The 26,373-nt window shown below is 46.9% G+C and overlaps 1 protein-coding gene across 2 annotated transcripts in view; it reads right to left on the reverse strand.

Annotated features, from left to right (window-relative positions):
• ugp2b (UDP-glucose pyrophosphorylase 2b) overlaps positions 1–26,373 on the reverse strand; it is a 58,189-nt gene continuing 31,816 nt past the window's right edge. For both annotated transcript variants that reach the window (XM_084193316.1, XM_084193315.1), the window contains exons 4-11: positions 23,323–23,508; positions 19,680–19,813; positions 12,144–12,300; positions 11,194–11,334; positions 10,516–10,713; positions 3,661–3,903; positions 1,229–1,333; positions 1–927 (exon numbers count right to left, since the gene is read on the reverse strand). In XM_084193316.1, the coding sequence (XP_084049442.1) occupies positions 820–927; positions 1,229–1,333; positions 3,661–3,903; positions 10,516–10,713; positions 11,194–11,334; positions 12,144–12,300; positions 19,680–19,813; positions 23,323–23,508 (1,272 nt within the window). In that variant the 3' untranslated portion in view covers positions 1–819. The remainder of the gene's footprint in view (positions 928–1,228; positions 1,334–3,660; positions 3,904–10,515; positions 10,714–11,193; positions 11,335–12,143; positions 12,301–19,679; positions 19,814–23,322; positions 23,509–26,373) is intronic.

Here is a 26,373-nt window from a genome sequence, read left to right on the forward strand (position 1 = left end):
AACCGTTCTCTCTCTTTATGGACAGAGCTATTGAAGAGGGGGATGAACAGACACAGTAAGGTACAGGTGGAATAAGATTACAGTGAAATAAACATTTTGATGTAAAAAAAAAAAAGACTGACAAACTCCTTCAATCCTTTCAGATAAAAAAATGACAAGTATTTCATAATATTGTGGATTGGTATTCCTTCGATATTGTTGTGGACATTATATAATATTGAATTGTTAATTAGGGCAGGGATGCAATCCGATCCCGCTTTGTCTGTAATGCACGTCTTAAAGGCAATGTTCCCATGTTCGTGGACACCACATTCACGGTAAACGCTGCATATGTCGGCTCAATCAAAAGTTACCTTTAAATGGCGCATTGTCCAAATCCGCGATCGGGTTGAATCCCAGCCTAAGACTGTACTAACATGTACAGTGGATATTGGAACTCCCATTGACGTCACACAGGATATCACATCCATATGACTTCTATCATCACTCTCATCAAGTAAGGCCATCTGATGGGTAGGGAGCTGAAATACTACTGGTACAGTATTGCATGGACATCACTTCACATCAGTATCTGTTGGGTATGTCTGGATCACGTCTGGCTTGGTCACATGATGGTGGTGGATGTGTCTGGCTTGGTCACATGATTGGGGTGCATGTGTCTGGTCACATGATGGTGGTAGATGTGTCTGGTCACATGGTTGGGGTGGATGTGTCTGGCTTGGTCACATGATGGTGGTGTATGTGTCTGGTCACATGACGGTGGTGGATGTGTCTGGCTTGGTCACATGACGGTGGTGCTGGGGATAGTCGTTAAAGGCTTCAGTGGTCCAGGATGCGAAGGTTGCCCGATACGATCTTGTTCTCCAGTATCGTTCCAGCCGGGATGTCGATACGATCTCCGTGATTGGCTATGATGATTACCGTTCCCTACAGGGAGGAAAGGAGATAGAGAGGAGGGACGTAAAGGTTTCGTTTATTTGGTTTTTACTATCATTTATTTGACCCTTAATTTTTTTTTTTGTTAACACATTTCAACAGGCATTTAGCCATAAATTGTTATTATAAACTTGCTTCATTCCACCTTGGGCTATCACAGTTATCGTTATTGTAAAGTTCCTTCATTCCATCTTGGCCCATCACAGCTATTGCTCATGAGATAATATAGGGACAAGAGGTTTCCCTGACCATGTGCCCTAGCCAGGAACAACTCAGGGGCCTGTGAACTCACCTTCAGAGAAACTTGTTTTCCGAACGTGACGTCACCGGACACAGTCAGGTGATCCAGCTCCAGCATATCGGGGATGCTCTCGAACCGCGTCTGGTATTCCTGGACCTGTTAACACACACACAGACACACACACACACACAGACAGACACACACACACACACACACACAGACACACAGACACACACACAGACACACAGACACACAGACAGGTAATGCTGAGTTTAGAGCCATAACAAATACTTTGAGGTGAGAGAGGGAGAGAGAGAGAGCTCTATCTTGGTATGTTTACTCCCATTGGATGAGCTATATAAATAGAGGATGAATGTATGGTGGTACAACAATGGAGCACCACCTCAACACAAACAGAACATGTATGCAGAGTTTGGTGTGTTTAGCTTTAGTTCAACTGTAGGAGGAGATACAGTGAGAAGAAAAGGACAAGGATCTTAAGTTTCCCTACGCATGCCCCATTCAAATATACTGTGAATAAAGGTCAGCATGCCACGTCCATTCAAATGTACTGTGAATAAAGGTCAGCATGTCACGTCCATTCAAATGTACTGTGAATAAAGGTCAGCATGTAGAGGATGTATCTGAACCAACAAACACCGAGAGGATGTGTTTCATCAGGACGGGCTATTCAACTATGCTCCTTAAGAAACAAAACACTTCTGTTCTTCCTTCCCTCCTAATCAGGGACTGATTCAGACCGCACACAAGGTGAGAAAACTATTTCACCAATCAGAGACGTTCATTAAACAATTAAAGGGGAAGTTCAGGATTTTACAACTTGATGTAAGATGGTTCCTCACCCTGAAAGTAGTCTATGGGCCAGGAGAAACTGTAATCCATGGTTCGGTTTTCTTTAAACAGCCACTACAAACTACAGCAACATTAGCCATCGCTAGCAAACAATCAATGGAAGTGATAAATGCAACCCACATTTTTTTGTTATGGCCAAATCAACTGAAATCAACAAAAAGTAACTAAATATTTGGTTTGGCATCACTTAAAAGACCCAGAGCAGTCAAAATTCAGTTTTTTCTGCGTTTTGTATTATATTGTACAACAGCTGATGAAACTAACACTGTAATAGTGTGAACAAATGATCTGTATTATTTCCTGATAGTTGCTGATTGAAAATAATCTACACAGGACCTTCTAATCAGCAGGTTTTGCATGGGTGGAGTTTTGGTTTGCCTGGTGACTACACCAGGCGGTATTTAAGTTAATAGACCAATGAGAAAATGAGTTCCAAACCTCTCTGCCAATAACAGCTAGTTTTTCATTTTCAGAGACCACTCCCAGACAGTCCTAGCAAAATTCTTGCTTGAGAAATACTTTTTAGCTAAAATGCTATTTTTGTTTCTTTTTGACCATTTTAATCTAAAACTATTACAGTAAGGTACTTAATTGTTACCCAGAAATTATATGATATTGAGATAAAAATGACTGCATGGGGCCTTTAAAGATAATTTGGCCATAGAGTACCACAGTATGAGTCATAATACCCATAAAACCTAGCGGTCAAACAGGGAAATGGTTCCAACAGTTCTTCCACCATTCCTTTTTCCCATAGGGGATGTTAGAAACACTTAAAATAAGGGCTGTGTTGTGTGTAGGCTTACCCTGGTGTGACGTTTTGATAACCGTGTAAATCTCTCTAGGACAGGGTGACTTTTATCACCTGTATTTACCCCCCAAAAATGAAATGCTAATTAGCTACTAATGTGGCTATCTTAAAAGAACTACAAATGACATGATGATCTGGACGAGACTGCCGAATCAAAGCAAAGATAAGAATCTCTGGATTAACTATCTAATGTTTGCTAAATGTAGTAATTAACTAATTGGCCACATTTCTTTAAATTGACAATTCTGTGAACTGTCTTGTGCAAGTTTTAAATTGACACAATAGATGTTAACAAAGGTGTCAGCTAGAGATGACGTGCAGGAGCTTGCAGGGATTTGTAGTTTTGCATGATGTCTACTTTGATGCTAATTAGCATTTTCGAATCTGAGTAAATAGAGCCAAATATATTGATAAAAGTCACCTTGTCCGAGAGAGATTTACATGGTTATCCAAATGTCACGTCAGGGTAAGCCTACACAAAACACAGCCCTTATTTTAAGTGTTTCTAAAATCCCCTATGGGATTAATGGTGGAAAAACGATTGGAACCATTTCCCTGTTTGACCGCTAGGTTTTATGGGTATTATGACACCTCCACTGTCGGGCTCTATAATTTTATTTATTTATTTATTATATATATATATAGGTTGCTCAAATGCAATGAGCTAGTCAACAAAGCACCTTTGATTGAATCCTGCCTTACCTTAGTAAAGGAGCTTCCCAGCTTGACGTGGGGCATGGTTAAGGCTAGGTTAAGTTAGTAGTTATAGTAGTAGTTAGGTTAGGGTTACGTTAGTTACCTTAGTAAAGGAGCTGCCCAGCTTGACGTGGGGCGTGGTAGGGAACTCTCTCTTCTGGCTCATGGTGAGAGAGCCCGCCTCCAGGCTGTAGAGGTTGGACATGACCAATAGGAGGTCGGAGACGGTCTTGACGGGCAGGAAGCGGGATCGCGGCACGTTGATGCCCAGGGCGTTGTCGAAGCTCTTGATGGCCGCGCCCACCGCTGTCTCCAGCTGGATCACGTTCTGACCGCCGTCCAGCGTCTGGCGGGAGGAAAGGTGGTTAGAATGACAAGCACACACACACACACACACACACACACACACTGAAGAATGTACTGTAGGCCTCAGGTAGTGGGTTCAGTTGGAGAACCCCTGAGCCAGTCATAAGACAAGCTTTAACCTGCTCCACTAGGATCTGAATGATCCACTTAATATCAAAAAGAGTATCACAGTGAGTTATAGAATGAAATAACACTTCACCACCTGCAGCATACGGTAGTGTTCTGTTCATCACATCTGCTAGCTAACAACGTCAGGGTAGTCATTCTATAATATACAGTAGTGTTCTGTTCACCACATCTGCTAGCTAACAACGTCAGTGCAGTAATTAATGTATGCACTCACTAACTGTAAGTCGCTCTGGATAAGAGCGTCTGCTAAATGACTAAAATGTAAATGTAAATGTAAATTATATAATATACAGTACATCCAATAAAACTAGCGGAGTCTTAGGATCTAAAGATGGGACATGTGATTAATCTACAGCACCGCCTCAATAATCTCTCCATTCTCCCAAAGTGTGCACTTGTCCACTTCCCTTCATGGATTTAGAAGGGAATGGCTGGTATAAGGAAATGGTGGAATGTCCCTGTAGACATCTACAAAAATCCAATCCAACGCTTTTCAATATGTGGATAGTGAACGGGTGAACTCTTCAGGAAGGAGGAGAGATTATTGGGACACACCACCAATCTGCAAATATGGGGGGAATAAATCTACACTAGCCTAGGGTCTATCTATGTATGGCAGGTTAGCACGGGTTACCTTGGTGTTAGTAAACCTCTAGGGGACAGACTGGAGTTGTAGTGTTTACCTTGGTGTTAGTAAACCTCTAGGGGACAGACTGGAGTTGTAGTGGTTACCTTGGTGTTAGTAAACCTCTAGGGGACAGACTGGAGTTGTAGTGGTTACCTTGGTGTTAGTAAACCTCTAGGGGACAGACTGGAGTTGTAGTGGTTACCTTGGTGTTAGTAAACCTCTAGGGGACAGACTGGAGTTGTAGTGTTTACCTTGGTGTTAGTAAACCTCTAGGGGACAGACTGGAGTTGTAGTGTTTACCTTGGTGTTAGTAAACCTCTAGGGGACAGACTGGAGTTGTAGTGGTTACCTTGGTGTTAGTAAACCTCTAGGGGACAGACTGGAGTTGTAGTGTTTACCTTGGTGTTAGTAGACCTCTAGGGGACAGACTGGAGTTGTAGTGTTTACCTTGGTGTTAGTAAACCTCTAGGGGACAGACTGGAGTTGTAGTGGTTACCTTGGTGTTAGTAAACCTCTAGGGGACAGACTGGAGTTGTAGTGTTTACCTTGGTGTTAGTAAACCTCTAGGGGACAGACTGGAGTTGTAGTGTTTACCTTGGTGTTAGTAAACCTCTAGGGGACAGACTGGAGTTGTAGTGGTTACCTTGGTGTTAGTAAACCTCTAGGGGACAGACTGGAGTTGTAGTGGTTACCTTGGTGTTAGTAAACCTCTAGGGGACAGACTGGAGTTGTAGTGTTTACCTTGGTGTTAGTAAACCTCTAGGGGACAGACTGGAGTTGTAGTGTTTACCTTGGTGTTAGTAAACCTCTAGGGGACAGACTGGAGTTGTAGTGTTTACCTTGGTGTTAGTAAACCTCTAGGGGACAGACTGGAGTTGTAGTGTTTACCTTGGTGTTAGTAGACCTCTAGGGGACAGACTGGAGTTGTAGTGTTTACCTTGGTGTTAGTAAACCTCTAGGGGACAGACTGGAGTTGTAGTGTTTACCTTGGTGTTAGTAGACCTCTAGGGGACAGACTGGAGTTGTAGTGTTTACCTTGGTGTTAGTAAACCTCTAGGGGACAGACTGGAGTTGTAGTGTTTACCTTGGTGTTAGTAAACCTCTAGGGGACAGACTGGAGTTGTAGTGGTTACCTTGGTGTTAGTAAACCTCTAGGGGACAGACTGGAGTTGTAGTGTTTACCTTGGTGTTAGTAAACCTCTAGGGGACAGACTGGAGTTGTAGTGTTTACCTTGGTGTTAGTAAACCTCTAGGGGACAGACTGGAGTTGTAGTGTTTACCTTGGTGTTAGTAAACCTCTAGGAGACAGACTGGAGTTGTAGTGTTTACCTTGGTGTTAGTAAACCTCTAGGGGACAGACTGGAGTTGTCGTGTTTACCTTGGTGTTAGTAAACCTCTAGGGGACAGACTGGAGTTGTAGTGGTTACCTTGGTGTTAGTAAACCTCTAGGGGACAGACTGGAGTTGTAGTGGTTACCTTGGTGTTAGTAAACCTCTAGGGGACAGACTGGAGTTGTAGTGGTTACCTTGGTGTTAGTAAACCTCTAGGGGACAGACTGGAGTTGTAGTGTTTACCTTGGTGTTAGTAGACCTCTAGGGGACAGACTGGAGTTGTAGTGGTTACCTTGGTGTTAGTAAACCTCTAGGGGACAGACTGGAGTTGTAGTGGTTACCTTGGTGTTAGTAAACCTCTAGGGGACAGACTGGAGTTGTAGTGTTTACCTTGGTGTTAGTAAACCTCTAGGAGACAGACTGTTAGGAGACAAATCAACAATGTTCTGCTTTCCCACCACTCTGTAATGTAATGTCTCAGGGCAGTGCCACTCTGTCATGTCTCAGGGCAGTACCACGCTGTCATGTCTCAGGGCAGTACCACTCTATCATGTCTCAGGGCAGTACCACTGTCATGTCTCAGGGCAGTACCACTGTCATGTCTCAGGGCAGTACCACTCTGTAATGTAATGTCTCAGGGCAGTACCACTCTGTCATGTCTCAGGGCAGTGCCACTCTGTCATGTCTCAGGGCAGTACCACTCTGTCATGTCTCAGGGCAGTACCACTCTGTCATGTCTCAGGGCAGTACCACTCTGTCATGTCTCAGGGCAGTGCCACTCTGTCATGTCTCAGGGCAGTACCACTCTGTCACGTCTCAGGGCAGTGCCACTCTGTCATGTCTCAGGGCAGTGCCACTCTGTCATGTCTCAGGGCAGTACCACTCTGTCACGTCTCAGGGCAGTACCACTCTGTCACGTCTCAGGGCAGTACCACTCTGTAATGTCATGTCTCAGGGCAGTGCCACTCTGTCATGTCTCAGGGCAGCACCATTCTGTAATGTCATGTCTCAGGGCAGTACCATTCTGTAATGTAATGTCTCAGGGCAGTACCACTCTGTCATGTCTCAGGGCAGTACCATTCTGTAATGTAATGTCTCAGGGCAGTACCACTCTGTCATGTCTCAGGGCAGTACCACTCTGTCATGTCTCAGGGCAGTACCACTGTCATGTCTCAGGGCAGTACCACTCTGTAATGTAATGTCTCAGGGCAGTACCACTCTGTCATGTCTCAGGGCAGTGCCACTCTGTCATGTCTCAGGGCAGTACCACTCTGTCATGTCTCAGGGCAGTACCACTCTGTAATGTCATGTCTCAGGGCAGTACCACTCTGTCATGTCTCAGGGCAGTACCATTCTGTAATGTCTCAGGGCAGTGCCACTCTGTCATGTCTCAGGGCAGTACCACTCTGTCATGTCTCAGGGCAGTGCCACTCTGTCATGTCTCAGGGCAGTACCACTCTGTCACGTCTCAGGGCAGTACCACTCTGTCACGTCTCAGGGCAGTACCACTCTGTAATGTCATGTCTCAGGGCAGTGCCACTCTGTCATGTCTCAGGGCAGTACCATTCTGTAATGTCATGTCTCAGGGCAGTACCATTCTGTAATGTAATGTCTCAGGGCAGTACCACTCTGTCATGTCTCAGGGCAGTACCATTCTGTAATGTAATGTCTCAGGGCAGTACCACTCTGTCATGTCTCAGGGCAGTACCACTCTGTCATGTCTCAGGGCAGTACCACTCTGTCATGTCTCAGGGCAGTACCACTCTGTAATGTAATGTCTCAGGGCAGTACCACTCTGTCATGTCTCAGGGCAGTGCCACTCTGTCATGTCTCAGGGCAGTACCACTCTGTCATGTCTCAGGGCAGTACCACTCTGTAATGTCATGTCTCAGGGCAGTACCACTCTGTCATGTCTCAGGGCAGTACCATTCTGTAATGTCTCAGGGCAGTGCCACTCTGTCATGTCTCAGGGCAGTACCACTCTTTCATGTCTCAGGGCAGTACCACTCTGTCACGTCTCAGGGCAGTACCACTCTGTCACGTCTCAGGGCAGTGCCACTCTGTCATGTCTCAGGGCAGTGCCACTCTGTCATGTCTCAGGGCAGTACCACTCTGTCACGTCTCAGGGCATACCACTCTGTCACGTCTCAGGGCAGTACCACTCTGTAATGTCATGTCTCAGGGCAGTGCCACTCTGTCATGTCTCAGGGCAGTACCATTCTGTAATGTAATGTCTCAGGGCAGTACCACTCTGTCATGTCTCAGGGCAGTACCATTCTGTAATGTAATGTCTCAGGGCAGTACCACTCTGTCATGTCTCAGGGCAGTACCACTCTGTCATGTCTCAGGGCAGTACCACTCTGTCATGTCTCAGGGCAGTACCACTCTGTCATGTCTCAGGGCAGTACCACTCTGTCATGTCTCAGGGCAGTACCACTCTGTCATGTCTCAGGGCAGTACCACTCTGTCATGTCTCAGGGCAGTACCACTCTGTCATGTCTCAGGGCAGTACCACTCTGTAATATCATGTCTCAGGGCAGTGCCACTCTGTCATGTCTCAGGGCAGTACCACTCTGTAATGTAATGTCTCAGGGCAGTACCACTCTGTCATGTCTCAGGGCAGTGCCACTCTGTCATGTCTCAGGGCAGTGAAATGAGAGACAAACAGACATGGTACATGATTGTGTCTAGGCACACACACACACACACAGACAATAAATTGATATTTCTACACAAACACACGGATATACACACTGAGCCTCTCAGTTAAATGAGAAGTGTAATCTATGGTAATACAGCGGAGGGGTGGGGAAGAGAGGGGTGGGGAGGGGTGGGGAGGAGAGGAGAGGGGTGGGGAGGAGAGGGGAGGGGAGGGGTGGGGAGGAGAGGAGAGGGGAGGGGTGGGGAGGAGAGGAGAGGGGAGGGGTGGGGAGGAGAGGAGAGGGGAGGGGTGGGGAGGAGAGGGGAGGGGTGGGGAGGAGAGGGGAGGGGTGGGGAGGAGAGGGGAGGGGAGGGGTGGGGAGGAGAGGAGAGGGGAGGGGAGGGGTGGGGAGGAGAGGAGAGGGGTGGGGTGGAGAGGAGAGGAGAGGGGTGGGGTGGGGAAGAGAGGAGAGGGGAGGGGTGGGGAAGAGAGGAGAGGGGAGGGGTGGGGAGGAGAGGGGAGGGGTGGGGAGGAGAGGGGAGGGGAGGAGAGGGGAGGGGAGGGGAGGGGAGGAGAGGGGAGGGGTGGGGAGGAGAGGGGAGGGGTGGGGAGGAGAGGGGAGGGGTGGGGAGGAGAGGAGAGGGGTGGGGTGGGGAAGAGAGGAGAGGGGAGGGGTGGGGAGGAGAGGGGAGGGGTGGGGAGGAGAGGGGAGGGGTGGGGAGGAGAGGGGAGGGGTGGGGAGGGGAGGGGAGGGGAGGGGAGGGGAGGGGAGGGGTGGGGAGGAGAGGGGAGGGGAGGGGAGGGGAGGGGAGGGGAGGGGAGGGGAGGGGTGGGGAGGAGAGGAGAGGAGAGGGGTGGGGTGGGGAGGAGAGGGGTGGGGTGGGGAAGAGAGGAGAGGGGTGGGGTGGGGAAGAGAGGAGAGGGGTGGGGTGGGGAAGAGAGGAGAGGGGAGGGGTGGGGAAGAGAGGAGAGGGGAGGGGTGGGGAGGAGAGGGGAGGGGAGGGGTGGGGAGGAGAGGAGAGGGGAGGGGTGGGGAGGAGAGGAGAGGGGAGGGGTGGGGAGGAGAGGAGAGGGGTGGGGAGGAGAGGGGAGGGGTGGGGAGGAGAGGAGAGGGGAGGGGTGGGGTGGGGAGGAGAGGGGAGGGGTGGGGTGGGGAGGAGAGGGGAGGGGTGGGGTGGGGAGGAGAGGGGAGGGGTGGGGAAGAGAGGAGAGGGGAGGGGTGGGGAGGAGAGGAGAGGGGAGGGGTGGGGAGGAGAGGAGAGGGGAGGGGTGGGGAGGAGAGGGGTGGGGAGGAGAGGGGAGGGGTGGGGAGGAGAGGAGAGGGGTGGGGTGGGGAGGAGAGGAGAGGGGTGGGGTGGGGAAGAGAGGAGAGGGGAGGGGTGGGGAAGAGAGGAGAGGGGAGGGGTGGGGAGGAGAGGAGAGGGGAGGGGTGGGGAGGAGAGGGGAAGAGAGGGGAGGGAACAGAGCAGGTATTTTGAGTCGGAGTGAAACTGAAGAGGAATTCTGCACCACCTCTCTCTGCCTCCTCATTGAGAAGTTTACAGTTGATTTATTAGATTTTTTTCAGCTGTTGAAATTAGACTATTAATCATTTGGGGGATACAATATATGGTTAAGGGGCTCAGGAAATTATATTAGGCATTCTGAGCCATAGAATATATCCTATACATTCAGCTGGTCTTCTATACATTCAGCTGGTCTGACCTGAGCTGGACTGCCTTGACCGAAACAGCATCAAAATGTACTGAGCTAAAGTGTTTTTGTGTGTGTGTGTGTGTGTGTGTGTGTGTGTTGACCTATGCAAAACCTGCACACAATCTGCGTGCGGTGTGTGTGTGTATGCCTAACTGTCTGGCCTCTCACCTTGGGGTTAACGATGATCTCCATGTCCAGGGCGTTCTGCTCCTGCAGCCTCTTGATGGCACCCAGAGAGATCCACAGGTTGTTGGTGTTGAAGATCTTAAACTTGGTGACTGATTTGAACTCATCTACATGGGCCTTGGGGACCTGGGCGATCTCCAGCAGACGCAGCTTGTCATCATACTGGATAAGGGTACCGCCCTGTAGAGACAGAGACAGAGAGACAGAGACAGAGACAGAGACAGAGACACAGAGACACAGAGACACAGAGAGACAGAGACAGAGAGAGACACCGAGACAGAGACACAGAGACAGAGACAGAGAGAGACACCGAGACAGAGACACAGAGACAGAGACAGAGAGTCACAGAGAGGTTATTTTGGGTTCTGATGGGGTAGTACAGTTTAACTAAAGCTCATTATTTATTTATACGTTATATTCTTTAAGAATAAATGGCTATATATTATTCATTTAACAGTAAAAAAATAAGATATACCAATTCCACATTAATTAATTAAACAATTTAATTAATGAACAACAATTGAATGAACTTTTTATAAACTGTGAATAAATGATGAATAAAGTGTTAATAGTGAGAGGTGAATAAAACATTTATGAAGACAGAATAAACCATTAAAGAGACCACAAAATGTCCGCCGTCTTCCCCCTCCTGCCACCCACCTTGACATCAGCGCGGGTCTTGTCGGTGACCTCCATGATGAACTCACAGCGTTTCCCGTTGGGCTGGCTCACCAGGTGGTGCAGAATGTTCAGGTCCACCGTAGCACCCAGGTTATCAATATTAGACACAAAGATGTACTCCTGGAGCGAGGGAGGGAGAAGGGGGGGGTATTTTGGTATTTTATTAGGATCACCATTAGCTGTTGCGAAAGCAGCAGCTACTCTTCCTGGGGTGCAACTCAATATTAGGAAGGTGTTCCTAATGTTTGGTATACTCAGTGTATATTTCACAGGAGGCTGCTGAGGGGAGGACGGCTCATAATAGTGGCTGGAACGGAGCAAATGGAATGGCATCAAACACCTGGAAACCATGTGTTTGATGCATTTGATACCATTCCACTGATTCTGCTCCAGTCATTACCACGAGCCCGTTCTCCCCAATTAAGGTGACACCAACCTCCTGTAATACAGTATATTGGTGCCTTGGAACTCAGTGGTTTGACTTTGCCCCCCTGTGGTTTTACAACGTTATGGAATTATCATTTTACACAAGACAAGAAACATTGTATCAATAGCAGCGAAGGCTGAATTATTTAATATCATTTACAAATTATATAAATAAAATAAGTGTTTTCTTTAAAAAGAGGTCAGTGCTGCAGATAGGGTAGTTACCTTGCCTTTGTGTTTGTGTGTGTGTATGTGTGTGTGTGTGTGTACATACGTGCGTCAGAGGAGGCTGGTGGGAGGAGCTATAGGAGGACGGGCTTGTTGGAATGGAATAAATGGAACAGAGTCCAACACGTGGTTTCCATATCTTTGATGTGTTTGATACCGTTCAATTCATTCCATTCCAGCCATTACAATGAGCCCGTCCTCCTATAGCTCCTCCCACCAGCCTCCTCTGGTGCGTATGTGCATGCGTGTACGTGTGTGTGCGCGCGTGTGTGTACCTTGCCCTCTGCGATGAGCTGATCCAGCAGGCCAGAGTTGTAGAAGCTGGCGTAGATGTCCCCGTGGCCAGGAGGGTACCACACGTCAGCGTTCTCACCCGTCATACCAATGTCTGTGGCCACAGGCAGGAGGGACTCTTTGTTAATACGGGGGTACCTGGGAGAGAGGGCGGGAGGGGAGGGGTGGAGGGAGGGAGAGGGGGAGAGAGGGTGAATTAATTTTAGTTAAACAACCCAATTGCAGGCTACTTACAGGTTTCATGTTTTGCGTTTAAATCATAGGAAATGTAATCCTCAATGTTATCTCATTAAACATCATGTTTCTTCAACCCAGGATAGCATTCTGTTAGGAATCCTGTTAGGAATGTGTGAATGATGGCAAGACCAACTGAACAGAACAAGGAGCCGTCATCACTTAATGTTTATCAGCTGATAAGAGCAGATTAGGAAGGAGAACGTTTAATGTCTCCTTATAGAGCTGAGCATGACCTGAGATCTGTCTGTCTGGCCATAAGAGGGGAGGATGACCTGAGATCTGTCTGTCTGGCCATAAGAGGGGAGGATGACCTGAGATCTGTCTGTCTGTTTGGCCATGAGAGGGGAGGATGACTTGATATGTCTGTCTGGCCATAAGAGGGGAGGATGACCTGAGATCTGTCTGTCTGTCTGGCCATAAGAGGGGAGGATGACCTGAGATCTGTCCGTCTGGCCATAAGAGGGGAGGATGACCTGAGATCTGTCTGTCTGGCCATAAGAGGGGAGGATGACCTGAGATCTGTCTGTCTGGCCATGAGAGGGGAGGATGACCTGAGATCTGTCTGTCTGGCCATGAGAGGGGAGGATGACCTGAGATCTGTCTGTCTGGCCATAAGAGGGGAGGATGACCTGAGATCTGTCTGTCTGGCCATAAGAGGGGAGGATGACCTGAGATCTGTCTGTCTGTTTGGCCATGAGAGGGGAGGATGACTTGATATGTATGTCTGGCCATAAGAGGGGAGGATGACCTGAGATCTGTCTGTCTGGCCATAAGAGGGGAGGATGACCTGAGATCTGTCTGTCTGTCTGGTCATGAGAGGGGAGGATGGTATTGGCTAGGGGAAGAGGGGTCAGGTGAGAGGAGAGGGAAGGAGGGAGGAGAGGAGAGGAGCAATGTTCCCTCTAATGTTTTTCAGCACTGAGCAAATTTCCGGTCTACTGAGCGCAAACTTTAACGTTGTGAAAATTCTGTGCAACTTCCGGCGCGTGTTTACTGTGAACACTGAGGCTGTACCCGCTTTAACTTACAGATATAACAGTGGACAAGTAGGCTACTGTGGCTATTTGATCATAATGTAGGCCTATCAGAGTGGCCTACCATCAAAAACAATGGAGAAAAATGCATCCCATAACATTTTAACATGGAAATAGCTGTTCTATCATCCAGCCTACAGTAGCAGCCAATGTGTGGTGTTAAACGTAGGCCTACATTCCATGAGATCTTTGAAAAAAACATGCAGGGCTTGACATTAACCTGTTTATCCACTTGCATTGAAAGTGTCTAATGTTGCGTTGAGTCGATCACAATTCCCCCAGTTACGGGAAACGTTGATAGTGTTAACTAAAGGGGAAAACTGTAGAAAGTTGAGGGAAGTTCAATCTCGTGCTTCTCTGCGAGGGCTGATATTTATTCTGCGTGGCAGTCCGAGGGGAGCGGCACACATTGGAGCAGCTTAGAGGGAACATTAGAGGAGAGGAGAGGAGAGAGGAGGGGAGGAGAGAGAAGGGGAGGAGAGAGGAGGGGAGGAGAGAGGAGGGGAGGAGAGAGAAGGGGAGGAGAGAGGAGGGGAGGAGAGAGAAGGGGAGGAGAGAGAAGGAGAGGAGAGAGAAGGGGAGGAGAGAGGAGGGGAGGAGAGAGGAGGGGAGGAGAGAGGAGGGGAGGAGAGAGAAGGGGAGGAGAGAGGAGGGGAGGAGAGAGAAGGGGAGGAGAGAGGAGGGGAGGAGAGAGAAGGAGAGGAGAGAGGAGGGGAGGAGAGAGAAGGGGAGGAGAGAGGAGGGGAGGAGAGAGGAGGGGAGGAGAGAGAAGGGGAGGAGAGAGGAGGGGAGGAGAGAGGAGGGGAGGAGAGAGGAGGGGAGGAGAGAGGAGGGGAGGAGAGAGAAGGAGAGGAGAGAGAAGGGGAGGAGAGAGGAGGGGAGGAGAGAGAAGGGGAGGAGAGAGGAGGGGAGGAGAGAGGAGGGGAGGAGAGAGAAGGGGAGGAGAGAGGAGGGGAGGAGAGAGGAGGGGAGGAGAGAGGAGGGGAGGAGAGAGGAGGGGAGGAGAGAGAAGGGGAGGAGAGAGAAGGAGAGGAGAGAGGAGGGGAGGAGAGAGAAGGAGAGGAGAGAGAAGGGGAGGAGAGAGGAGGGGTCGTGCTATCCGGAATCCTTGGGACTACCCTAACCATAACCATACCCATTTTACAATTCAACTTCAATGGGGTAGGGATGTCCCAAGGAACCCGGATAACATGGACAGAGAGGGAAGTGTAAATGAGAAAAGAGGAGAGGAGAGAAGAGAAGGGGAAAGGAGATAAGCAAAGAGGAGAGGGGAAGGAGAGGAGAGGGAAGAGAGGAGAGGAGGGAGAAGGGGAGAGGGAAGGAGAAGAGGAAGGAGCGGGGCAAGGGGGAAGACAGTTCTGGCATGGATAAGAGGGATCAGATGAGAGATGAGGAGGGGAGGGGAGGGGAGGGGAGGGGAGGGGAGGAGAATGAAGGAAGGAAGGAAGGGAGAGGAGAGGGGAGGGGAAATGGGGGAGGAGAGGAGATGGGAAATGGGGGAGGAGAGGGAAGGGGCCTCATTAAAAGAGGATTAAGTTGTCATCTGACCAGGCTTTTTGACACATTCCAGCTTGATCCTCACTGTGTTTGATTGTATTCCAAAGGCGAAGGAGCTTCTGAGGTAAAGCCCTCCTAGAAGAGGCTGATCAAATATTAACACTACAAGCCTTTTAGTCTACAGTCCAATTCAACAGTCCACTGCTTAAAGGAAAGGTTCACCCATTTTGAATGTTATGTTGTTTTTGTGCATCTCTGAGTGATGTTCTATCGATTCCATGGGTAATTTCACGTTTTCCTGAGTTAATGGCGTTCAAGCAGGCAGAAATCCGGCCGCTATGAGGTAGAACTGCGATAAATTTGCTCTCACTACAATGGAAGTTAAAAGGAATACAACTTTTAGATCGCGAAAACGTCTATCATAGATGTCAGATTTCAATACTGCTAGATGTCATAACTCGGGAGGATGTCTTCTCTCAAATGAGCCATTGATCATATTTTTGCGATATTCCTACCTCGAGAAATGTGTAATTTAACGGAGGGTCTAGCACATTTTCCTATTTGTTTGCCTCTTTAGTCCAGGGTGCTTTGCATGGTTCAGCTGCCTGAGAAATTATAGAAAGGAAATGAATGAAGGAAAGTATAACGCCCCACCCAGTAGTTCACGTTGTCATGCTGCGTCACGCGGTTGCTAAGCTAATCGTAACACAATCCCTTCTCAAAGTCAGTGTATTGGTCGAGAAACTTGCCTATTTTCCTCGAAAGTACGTAATGTCACGATTCCAAAGCTATACGATATTACAGATAGCAAGTTAATTATCTCACATCTTGGAAAAGTATTGTAATGTTGTACTTCTTGTTGACGAAATTCGTGCTAATGTTGGAATTTTGAGCTAGCGCTCAATAGGACAGCGCTCCTTGTCTCAGAATCGCCCATAATGCACCGTGCAGCCCATTGACGTAGCATGATATTCAGACCCCTTTTCCCACATTTTGTTAATAGGTTTAGACATTTTTGCAAATGTATTACAAATAAAACACATAAATACCTTATTTACATAAGTATTCAGCCCCTTTGCTATGAGACTCGAAATTGAGCTCAGGTGCATCCTGTTTCCATTGATCATCCTTGAGATGTTTCTACAACTTGATTGGAGTCCATCTGTGGTAAATTCAATTGATTGGACATGATTTGGAAAGGCTCACACCTGTCTATATAAGGTCCCACAGTTGACAGTGCATGTCAGAGCAAAGACCAAGCCATGAGGTCGAAGGAATTGTCAGTAGAGCTCTGAGACAGGATTGTGTCGAGGCACAGATCTGGGGAAGGGTACCAAAACATTTCTGCAGCATTGAAGGTCCCAAAGAACACAGTGGCCTCCATCATTCTAAAATTGAAGATGTTTGGAACCACCAAGACTCTTCCTAGTGCTGGCCGCTCGGCCAAACCGAGCAATCGGGGGAGAAGGGCCTTGGTCAGGGAGGTGACCAAGAACCTGATGGTCACTCTGACAGACCTCCAGTGTTCCTCTGTGGAGATGGGAGAACCTTCCAGAAGGACAACCATCTCTGCAGCACTCCACCAATCAGGCCTTTATGGTAGAGTGGCCAGACGGAAGCCACTCCTCAGTAAAAGGCACATGACAGCCCACTTGGAGTTTGCCAAAAGGCACCTAAAGACTCTCAGATCATGAGAAACAAGATTCTCTGGTCTGATGAAACCAAGATTGAACTCTTTGGCCTGAATGCCAAGCGTCATGTCTGGAGGAAACCTGGCACCATCCCTTCGGTGAAGCATGGTGGTGGCAGCATCATGCTGTGGGGATGTTTTTTAGCGGCAGTGACTGGGAGACTAGTCAGGATCAAGGCAAAGATGAAAGGAGCAAAGTACAGAGATATCCTTGATGAAAACCTGCTCCAGAGCGCTCAGGACCTCAGACTGGGGTGAAGGTTCACCTTCCAACAGGACAAAGACCCTAAGCACACAGCCAAGACAACGCAGGAGTAGTTTCAGGACAAATCTCTGAATGTCCTTGAGTGGCCCAGCCAGAGCCCGGATTTGAACCCGCTCGAACATCTCTGGAGTGACCTGGAAATAGCTGTACAGCAACGCTTCCCATCCAACCTGACAGAGCTTGAGAGGATCTGCAGAGCAGAATGGGAGAAACTCCCCAAATACTGGTGTGCCAAGCTTGTAGCGTCATACCCAAGAAGACTCGAGGCTGTAATTGCTGCCAAAGGTGCTTCAACAAAGTACTGAGTAAAGTGTCTGAATACTTATGTAAATGTGATATTTCCATTTATTTTATTTTATAATAATAACCTGTTTTTGCTTTGTCATTATGGGGTATTGTGTGTAGATTGATGAGGGGAAAAAACGATTTAATTCATTTTAGAATAAGGCTGTAACGTAACAAAATGTGGAAAGAGTCAAGAGGTCTGAATACTTTCCGAAGGCACTGTATCTGCCGTTGCGAATGTCAGACTCCACTCTATGGCACATCAATCTGCAGGTTGAACATGGTGAGATTGTAGACTCCTAAATTGTGACCCGTTTCAGGAAGCTAGGCAGGCGTATGTCGCACGTCACTACTTCACAGGAGAGGCTTTTGAACTTCTTTTTTTTGTGTGTTTTTTTGGCAGAAATGCGCTCTGGAACATGTGAACTTTCATGTGCCTTAATAACAGACTTGTATTCCATCTGTAAATATGAATAAAATTATTAAAATTACGAGCATAGTTGGTTTAGCCACGGAAAAAGACAAGTACCTTACCGCTAACCATGATTGGCTGAGATAATGAATGGGCTGGACATGCCGGGTGATGAGTTTGGATTGGTCTGCCATGTAGCATACTTCGGTCATAATGTGAGCTGCTCTGTACTGTATGTGTTGATAGTCCTTTCTACCGCAGCGTTTTTAAAAGATATAACGTTAGCCATTGAGAACTACAAAAGTTTAGCTACTTTTCTCAACAACATTGATGCCCTTAATTTAGCAGGCGCTATCGACAGATCAGTTGGAAAAAGTTGTGATGGGCTACTTTTTGCACACGCCACGGTCTGTGTAAACCAGAGTGAATTGACACAACGCTGGCCAAACAAGATGTAGCTACAAACAAACAAAACAGAGTTAAATGGTTCCAGTCTGTCGTGAAGCATTCATCCATGTATACGGGTAAGAGTTTAGCTACATTTTCAAATATTCTAAGTTTCTAATTTTGTCAGAAAGTTGTTTTCATTGCAAGTTAAAGCGTACTGTTCGCTAGCTAGCGAACATTAGCTTGCTGGCTCGCTAGCTAATATTACGTGTATGATCTATGTAGTAATATTATTTGAATCAGAAACCATTTGCATTGCTAGTTTTAGCCTAATGTTAGCTAGCTAACATTGAACCTAGTTGGTTAGCTTTAGCTACCTGCAGATTCATACTACAGCTATGACAATGTTCGTATTGGTAGCATGAGTTGGGATTATGCCGGTTCATTGTTTAGTTAACTACTTCGCCAGATGATTACATGACCCATCAAGTTAGCCAGCTGTGTCTGGGGGTGATTCCGCCATCTATTGATTACGGCCATTTATTGTATTTCATGAACATGTGTACATGTCTAGACAATAGAGCCCCATCCACTTAGCTAGATGTGGCTGGGGGGGGGGGGGGGGGGGGGGGGTCACATGACCCTTCAATTTAGACAAGTGTGTCATTTAATAATGATAAAAATAATTTATACATATTTTATCTGGACACTTTGTTTTTGATATTGCTAGTAACCATTTCACTGTACCGTTTACACCTTCTGTATCCTGTGCATGTGACAAATACACTTAGATTTTATTTGATATAGTGTGTGTTTACCAGAGACGGTAATGTGAAGAACAAAATGACCTGTACCAAAGTCAGATTAGGATATAGACCAAGGACTAGATAAAAGTGTATTTTTACTTATTGTAGGCTACTACTTTTACCACTTTTAGTCTTGAAATCTTTGGTTGTTTACTACACTACTCACTCTGTTTAGCACATGGCCTCACATTTGAATCCTTAAAGAGATGGGTGGGGCTAAGGCTTAAGAGGGTGTGAAAAATACTGAATGGGTGTAGACAAAGAAGAGCTCTCCAGTAGGTGTACCAAAGCATTCAAAGGCCATTTTCTCAAAAGGGGGGTTACAAGTTTGTCAACTTTCTAAGCAGAATTACATTCCCTTTGTTCCTCAACTGCAGTGTATGATATACAATTTTCTAGCTCTGAGTCTCTACTTTAATCAAATGTAAAAAACACAATATCAAATGTTGCTACATAGGACCGAATCCAGGTGGTGGGTCACTATTGATAGTGCAGTTTGTTTAGGCGATTTTACAGCTAACTAGCTACTTTACATGCTGATATTGTCTTTGGTATTATTGTGTGTAGCTACGTTTGCTTGCTAGATAGCCAGTCAGCCCATAGAGAGAGCATTGCATTGTGGATTTTGTAGTCGACTTGAGCTGCAATAGATTTCCACAACGATTTTCCATGTTGCTACCAACTTTATTATAACGGCAAAATGAAATATTTGTTCAGAAAACATACTCACATATTAGTGCTATTTAACAATGTAAATTAAAGGAATGAGTGCTTTTGGGTGGATTTTTCCTGTCTTTAGGGTCCATTCATTACCGCTACAGACAGGATGTCCAGTTTTATGTCCCGTATGTCTCATATATTCTGATCCGGCAGGATATGAGACATACTGTGGTGCATGTGTTACCTGCTCTGGTTGAAGGTGTGTATCTTGACGCGGTGGTGTGTGTATTTCTGAAGGATCTTCTTGGTGTCTTCATCCGTGTTGAAGGAGTTCATCAGGACCAGAGGAACGTCTGTGTTGTACTTCTTGTTCAAGTGCTGAGGGAAAAAGATTTGCAAAATTAAATAAAGTTAAATAAAGTTGTATTGTATTGACATCTGTGTTGTACCTCTTGTTCAAGTGCTGCGGGGACAAAGAAATGCTAAATGAAATAAATCAAGTTAAATTAAGGTGTATTGTATTGTTTTTGGTGTTGTACATGTGCTGAGAGAAATGAGAGGGGTAAATAAACCCATAGTGTTTGGTGGCCATATTGGATTGAGAACAGGTGAAAGGAGTGCTTGGCGGCCATATTGGATTGAAAACAGGTGAAAGGAGTGCTTGGCGGCCATATTGGATTGAGAACAGGTGAAAGGAATGCTTGGCGGCCATATTGGATTGAGAACAGGTGAAAGGAGTGCTTGGCGGCCATATTGGATTGAGAACAGGTGAAAGGAATGCTTGGCGGCCATATTGGATTGAGAACAGGTGAAAGGGGTGCTTGGCGGCCATATTGGATTGAGAACAGGTGAAAGGAGTGCTTGGCGGCCATATTGGATTGAGAACAGGTGAAAGGAGTGCTTGGCGGCCATATTGGATTGAGAACAGGTGAAAGGAGTGCTTGGCGGCCATATTGGATTGAGAACAGGTGAAAGGAGTGCTTGGCGGCCATACTGGCCACAGCAAACCAAGTGACAGGCTGGGTGGAGCTAATGCAATGGCAGTGTTGGAGAGCATCAAATCCGTGATGCATTGTGACTGACTGATTGATTGACTGATCTACAAATCATAATGAGTAGTTATTTATAATGCAAGGTGATTTGTAGATCGGTTAGTCGGTAGTCGGCTGCACGGTCGGCTGCAATGCTGAACAAGCCCCAAGACTCTAGATTCCAGATTTTAATGAGGGAGGGGTTGTTACGGTAAACCGTTACCAAACTGTGTGGGTGTGTGGTGGAGTTTATGAAGCAACCAGGCTGGTCGAGGTTCGTCTCGGCTTTATGAGGTCATTATGAGGTCATCAAGGGTGGGACTGTCCTAGGAGAAGCGAGGTTGTGGGAATTCAACTCCTCTACCAACCAACGTAACTACCAGGATATGACACAAACACACATACAACATAACTACCAGGAAATCACACACTGTCTGACTGGCGCAACAGGTCAGCATAACAGGATCTATTCCACTGTAGGATGTTTGTTTAGATTTAGTGCAATCATTTAAAGTTTCGTTTTATGAGTTTTGGGAAGTTAGGAACTCCCATATCCTCAGAGGGTCCCAGGACAGAGCAGAAAGGTCATACACATACCAGCAGACTAGAGACAGAGAGAAGGAGGGATAAAGAGGTTCTGTGGCTTTAAGAAAATACCCCTTCTCTCCCTCTCCCACTCTCCAAATCACAAGCACATGTTCTCATTCTCTCCCTGCCTCTGTCCTTTAGGCACATAACATGTATGTATTCCTTCATCCTGCAGAGAGAGGGGTAGACAGATATGATATGTATACTGAACAAAAATATAAACGCAACATGTAAAGTGTTGGTCCCATGTTTCATGAACTGAAATAAAAGATCCCAGAAATACGCACAAAAAGCGTATTTCTCAAAAATGTGGAGAACAAATTTGTTTACATCCCTGTTAGTGAGCATTTCTCCTTTGCCAAGATAATCCATCCACCTGACAGGTGTGGCATATAAAGAAGCTGATTAAACAGCATGATCATTACACAGGTGCACCTTGTGCTGGGGCAATAAAATGCCACTAAAATGTGCAGTTTTGTCACACAACACAATGCCACAGATGTCTCAAGTTTTGAGGGAGCGTGCAATTGGCATGTTGACTGCAGGAATGTCCACCAGAGCTGTTGCCAGAGAATTGAATGTTCATTTCTCTACCATAAGCCGCCTCCAACGTCGTTTTAGAGAATTTGGCAGTACGTCCAACCGGCCTCACAACCGCAGACCACATGTAACCACGCCAGCCCAGGACCTCCACATCTGGCTTCTTCACCTGCGGGATCGTCTGAGACCAGCCACCAGGACAGATGATGAAACTGAGGAGTATTTCTGTCTGTAATAAAGCCCTTTTGTGGGGAAAAACTCATTCTGATTGGCTGGGCCTGGCTCCCCAGTGGGTGGGCCTGGCCCCCAAGTGGCTGGGCCTATGCCCTCCCAGGCCCACCCATGGCTGTGCCCCTGCCCAGTTATGTGAAATCCATAGATTAGGGCCTAATTTATTTATTTCAATTGACTGATTTCCTTGTATGAACTGTACCTCAGTAAAATTTTAGAAATTGTTGCATGTTGCGTTTCTATTTTTGTTCAGTATAGTATAAGATCAGTTGAGGGTCTGTGTAAAGCGCTCTAATGTCTTCAGGCAGTCTGACTGAAAGGAGAGCTGTTTTTCTATGGGCAGGTCTGTGGGTTTGGCCAGGCAGAGGGAGGACAGAGAAGGCAGTGTGCTGGAACTGAGAGGTGTGTGTGTGTCAGAGCAAGAGAGAGGCGGTAATTGTTTGCAGACTTGTGTGGACAGGGGTTATGTGGTCGTCTGTGTTTGTATGTGTGTGAAGCGTAACGGCTGCATGGAAAGGAAATGGAAAGGGGGATACCTAGTCAGTTGTACAACTGAATGCATTCAACTGTAATGTGTCTTCCGCATTTAACCCAACCCATCTGAATCAGAGAGGTGCGGGGGGCTGCCTTAATCAACATCCACGTCATGAACACTCTTCTCCCCTCCACACACTGTGTCCTGTATCGGTCTCACATCCCAGTGGTTCTGGCACTCATTTTACCCTCCAGATATAGTCATATTACCTCCACTGTGAATCAGGCCATTTAGGGAGAAAATGGATACCAACTCACATTAATGTTCCCCAACTCCCACCTCCGTCCTCTCCCCTGAGTAAAAGTTCTCAGTCATCACTCTCTCTCTCTCTCTCTCTGTGTGTGTGTGTCTAGACGTGTTTAACTATACTTGTGGGGACCAGAATTCCCCACAAGAATAGTAAAACGAACAAAACTTTGACCAACTGGGGACATTTAGTTGGTCCCCACAAGGTCAAATGCTATTTCTAGAGGGTTTAGGGTTAAGGTTAGAATTAGTGTTAGGGTTAGAATTAGGCTTAGGGTTAGGAGCTAGGGTTAGTTGCGAGGGTTAGGGTTGTTAGGGTTTTGGGTTAACGTTAGGGTTAGGGTAAGGGTACGGTTTAGGGAAAATAGGATTTTGAATGGGACTGAATTGTGTGTCCCCACAAGGTTAGTTGTACAACTGTGTGTGTGTGTGTGTGTGTGTGTGTGTGTGTGTGTGTGCCCAGTCTTCTCTCCCTCATTAAAGTCATAATCTGTAGTCTGGAGTCATTGCTTCAGCCCATCGACAGCCCCGCCCAGTCACTTGGTTTGGTACGTTTTGAGAGATGGGGCTGAGGGTTGATGAAATGTCACCTCTTATGTCATGCCTACAACATTCACGTGGCACATATCTGTTATAACATGTTATGATGACATAATGACAATTATGACACCTCTTATACAGCAGATATGGCATGACATAACAGATATGACCGGTACCTCTATCTGCTGCACGGTGAGGTCCAGGAACGTGTTCTCGTTGCGGACGCTGATGAGGCTCTTTGGACCTTTACAGCCCATGCTGGTACCCAGGCCTCCGTTCAACTTGACTACCACCAGCTTGTTGAGACTGTCTGCCAGGCTGTCCGGCAGGGGCCGCGCTGCTATCTTATCATAGGGCTGGATCTGTGGAGAGAGACACATTTAAAATATGTTTCCTTTGGCAATGTACAGTGGGGGGGAAAAAAGTATTTAGTCAGCCACCAATTGTGCAAGTTCTCCCACTTAAAAAGATGAGAGAGGCCTGTAATTTTCCTCATAGGTACACGTCAACTATGACAGACAAAATGAGAAGAAAAAAAATCCAGAAAATCACATTGTAAGATTTTTAATGAATTTATTTGCAAATTATGGTGGAAAGTAAGTATTTGGTCAATAACAAAAGTTTCTCAATACTTTGTTATATACCCTTTGTTGGCAATGACACAGGTCAAAAGTTTTCTGTAAGTCTTCACAAGGTTTTCACACACTGTTGCTGGTATTTTGGCCCATTCCTCCATGCAGATCTCCTCTAGAGCAGTGATGTTTTGGGGCTGTCGCTTGGCAACACAGACTTTCAACTCCCTCCAAAGATTTTCTATGGGGTTGAGATCTGGAGACTGGCTAGGCCACTCCAGGACCTTGAAATGCTTCTTACGAAGCCACTCCTTCGTTGCCCGGGCGGTGTGTTTGGGATCATTGTCATGCTGAAAGACCCAGCCACGACCGGTCGCTCCTACCAAGTGGCGTGGCGAGAAGCTGTCTCCGCACCACGTGCTCTCACCACTGGTGTCCCCCAGGGCTCAGTTCTAGGCCCTCTCCTATTCTCGCTATACACCAAGTCAGTTGGCTCTGTCATATCCTCACATGGCCTCTCCTATCATTGCTACGCAGACGACACACAACTAATCTTCTCCTTTCCCCCTTCTGATAACCAGGTGACGAATCGCATCTCTGCATGTCTGGCAGACATATCAGTATGGATGACGGATCACCACCTCAAGCTGAACCTTGACAAGACGGAGCTGCTCTTCCTCCCGGGGAAGGACTGCCTGTTCCATGATCTCGCCATCACGGTTGACAACTCCGTTGTGTCCTCCTCCCAGAGTGCGAAGAGCCTTGGCGTGACCCTGGACAACACCCTGTCGTTCTCCGCTAACATCAAGGCGGTGACCCGATCCTGTAGGTTCATGCTCTACAACATTAGGAGAGTACGACCCTGCCTTACACAGGAAGCGGCACAGGTCCTAATCCAGGCACTTGTTATCTCCCGTCTGGATTACTGCAACTCGCTGTTGGCTGGGCTCCCTGCCTGTGCCATTAAACCCCTACAACTCATCCAGAATGCCGCAGCCCGTCTGGTGTTCAACCTTCCCAAGTTCTCTCACGTCACCCCGCTCCTCCGCACACTCCACTGGCTTCCAGTTGAAGCTCGCATCTGCTACAAGACCATGGTGCTTGCCTACGGAGCTGTGAGGGGAACGACACCTCCGTACCTTCAGGCTCTGATCAGTCCCTACACCCAAACGAGGGCATTGCGTTCATCCACCTCTGGCCTGCTGGCTCCCCTACCTCTGCGGAAGCATAGTTCCCGCTCAGCCCAGTCAAAACTGTTCGCTGCTCTGGCACCCCAATGGTGGAACAAGCTCCCTCACGACGCCAGGACAGCGGAGTCACTCACCACGTTCCGGAGACATTTGAAACCCCACCTCTTTAAGGAATACCTGGGATAGGATAAAGTAATCCTTCTACCCCCCCCCTTACCCCAACCCACCCAAAAAATAAATAAATACATTGTAAAGTGGTTATCCCACTGGCTATAAGGTGAATGCACCAATTTGTAAGACGCTCTGGATAAGAGCGTCTGCTAAATGACGTAAATGTAATGTAAAAAAACTATTTCATCCATTTTAGAATAAGGCTGTAACGTAACAAAATGTGGAAAAACCCAAGGGGTATGAATACTTTCCGAATGCACTGTACTAGCATCCTGAGTAACACTTATTCACACACACATACTAACCGGATCCCTTTATCTATTGAAAACCATTGCACACTGCCATAACATGACAAACCAGTTTTTCTAGTTTGTCACTGTAGGTCAGGTTTGCAATGAGGAAAAGGTGATCTTCCGACAGGGGGCGGCCCTCAAACGCGACACTAGTAAGACCGAATAACAGAGTCACGCTATCTGACGCAGGAGGTCCTCAATCTGCTACCATGGAAACTGTTGTCAATCATAACATAGCAGCAAACAAGGAAATAATAATGAAGTCCAGATAGCTTGGACCATGGGAAGCACATAATGATTCAACAGTGGGGAAAAAAAGTATTTAGTCAGCCACCAATTGTGCAAGTTCTCCCACTTAAAAAGATGAGAGAGGCCTGTAATTTTCATCATAGGTACACGTCAACTATGACAGACAAAATGAGGGAAAAAAATCCAGAAAATCACATTGTAGGATTTTTAATGAATTTATTTGCAAATTATGGTGGAAAATAAGTATTTGGTCAATAACAAAAGTTTCTCAATACTTTGTTACATACCCTTTGTTGGCAATGACACAGGTTTTCACACACTGTTGCTGGTATTTTGGCCCATTCCTCCATGCAGATCTCCTCTAGAGCAGTGATGTTTTGGGGCTGTCGCTGGGCAACACGGACTTTCAACTCCCTCCAAAGATTTTCTATGGGGTTGAGATCTGGAGACTGGCTAGGCCACTCCAGGACCTTGAAATGCTTCTTACGAAGCCACTCCTTCATTGCCCGGGCGGTGTGTTTGGGATCATTGTCATGCTGAAAGACCCAGCCACGTTTCATCTTCAATGCCCTTGCTGATGGAAGGAGGTTTTCACTCAAAATCTCACGATACATGGCCCCATTCATTCTTTCCTTTACACGGATCAGTCGTCCTGGTCCCTTTGCAGAAAAACAGCCCCAAAGCATGATGTTTCCACCCCCATGCTTCACAGTAGGTATGGTGTTCTTTGGATGCAACTCAGCATTCTTTGT

This window comes from Coregonus lavaretus (assembly GCF_964263955.1).
Source record: "Coregonus lavaretus genome assembly, contig: HAP1_SCAFFOLD_231, whole genome shotgun sequence".
Classification (NCBI taxonomy): domain Eukaryota; kingdom Metazoa; phylum Chordata; class Actinopteri; order Salmoniformes; family Salmonidae; genus Coregonus; species Coregonus lavaretus.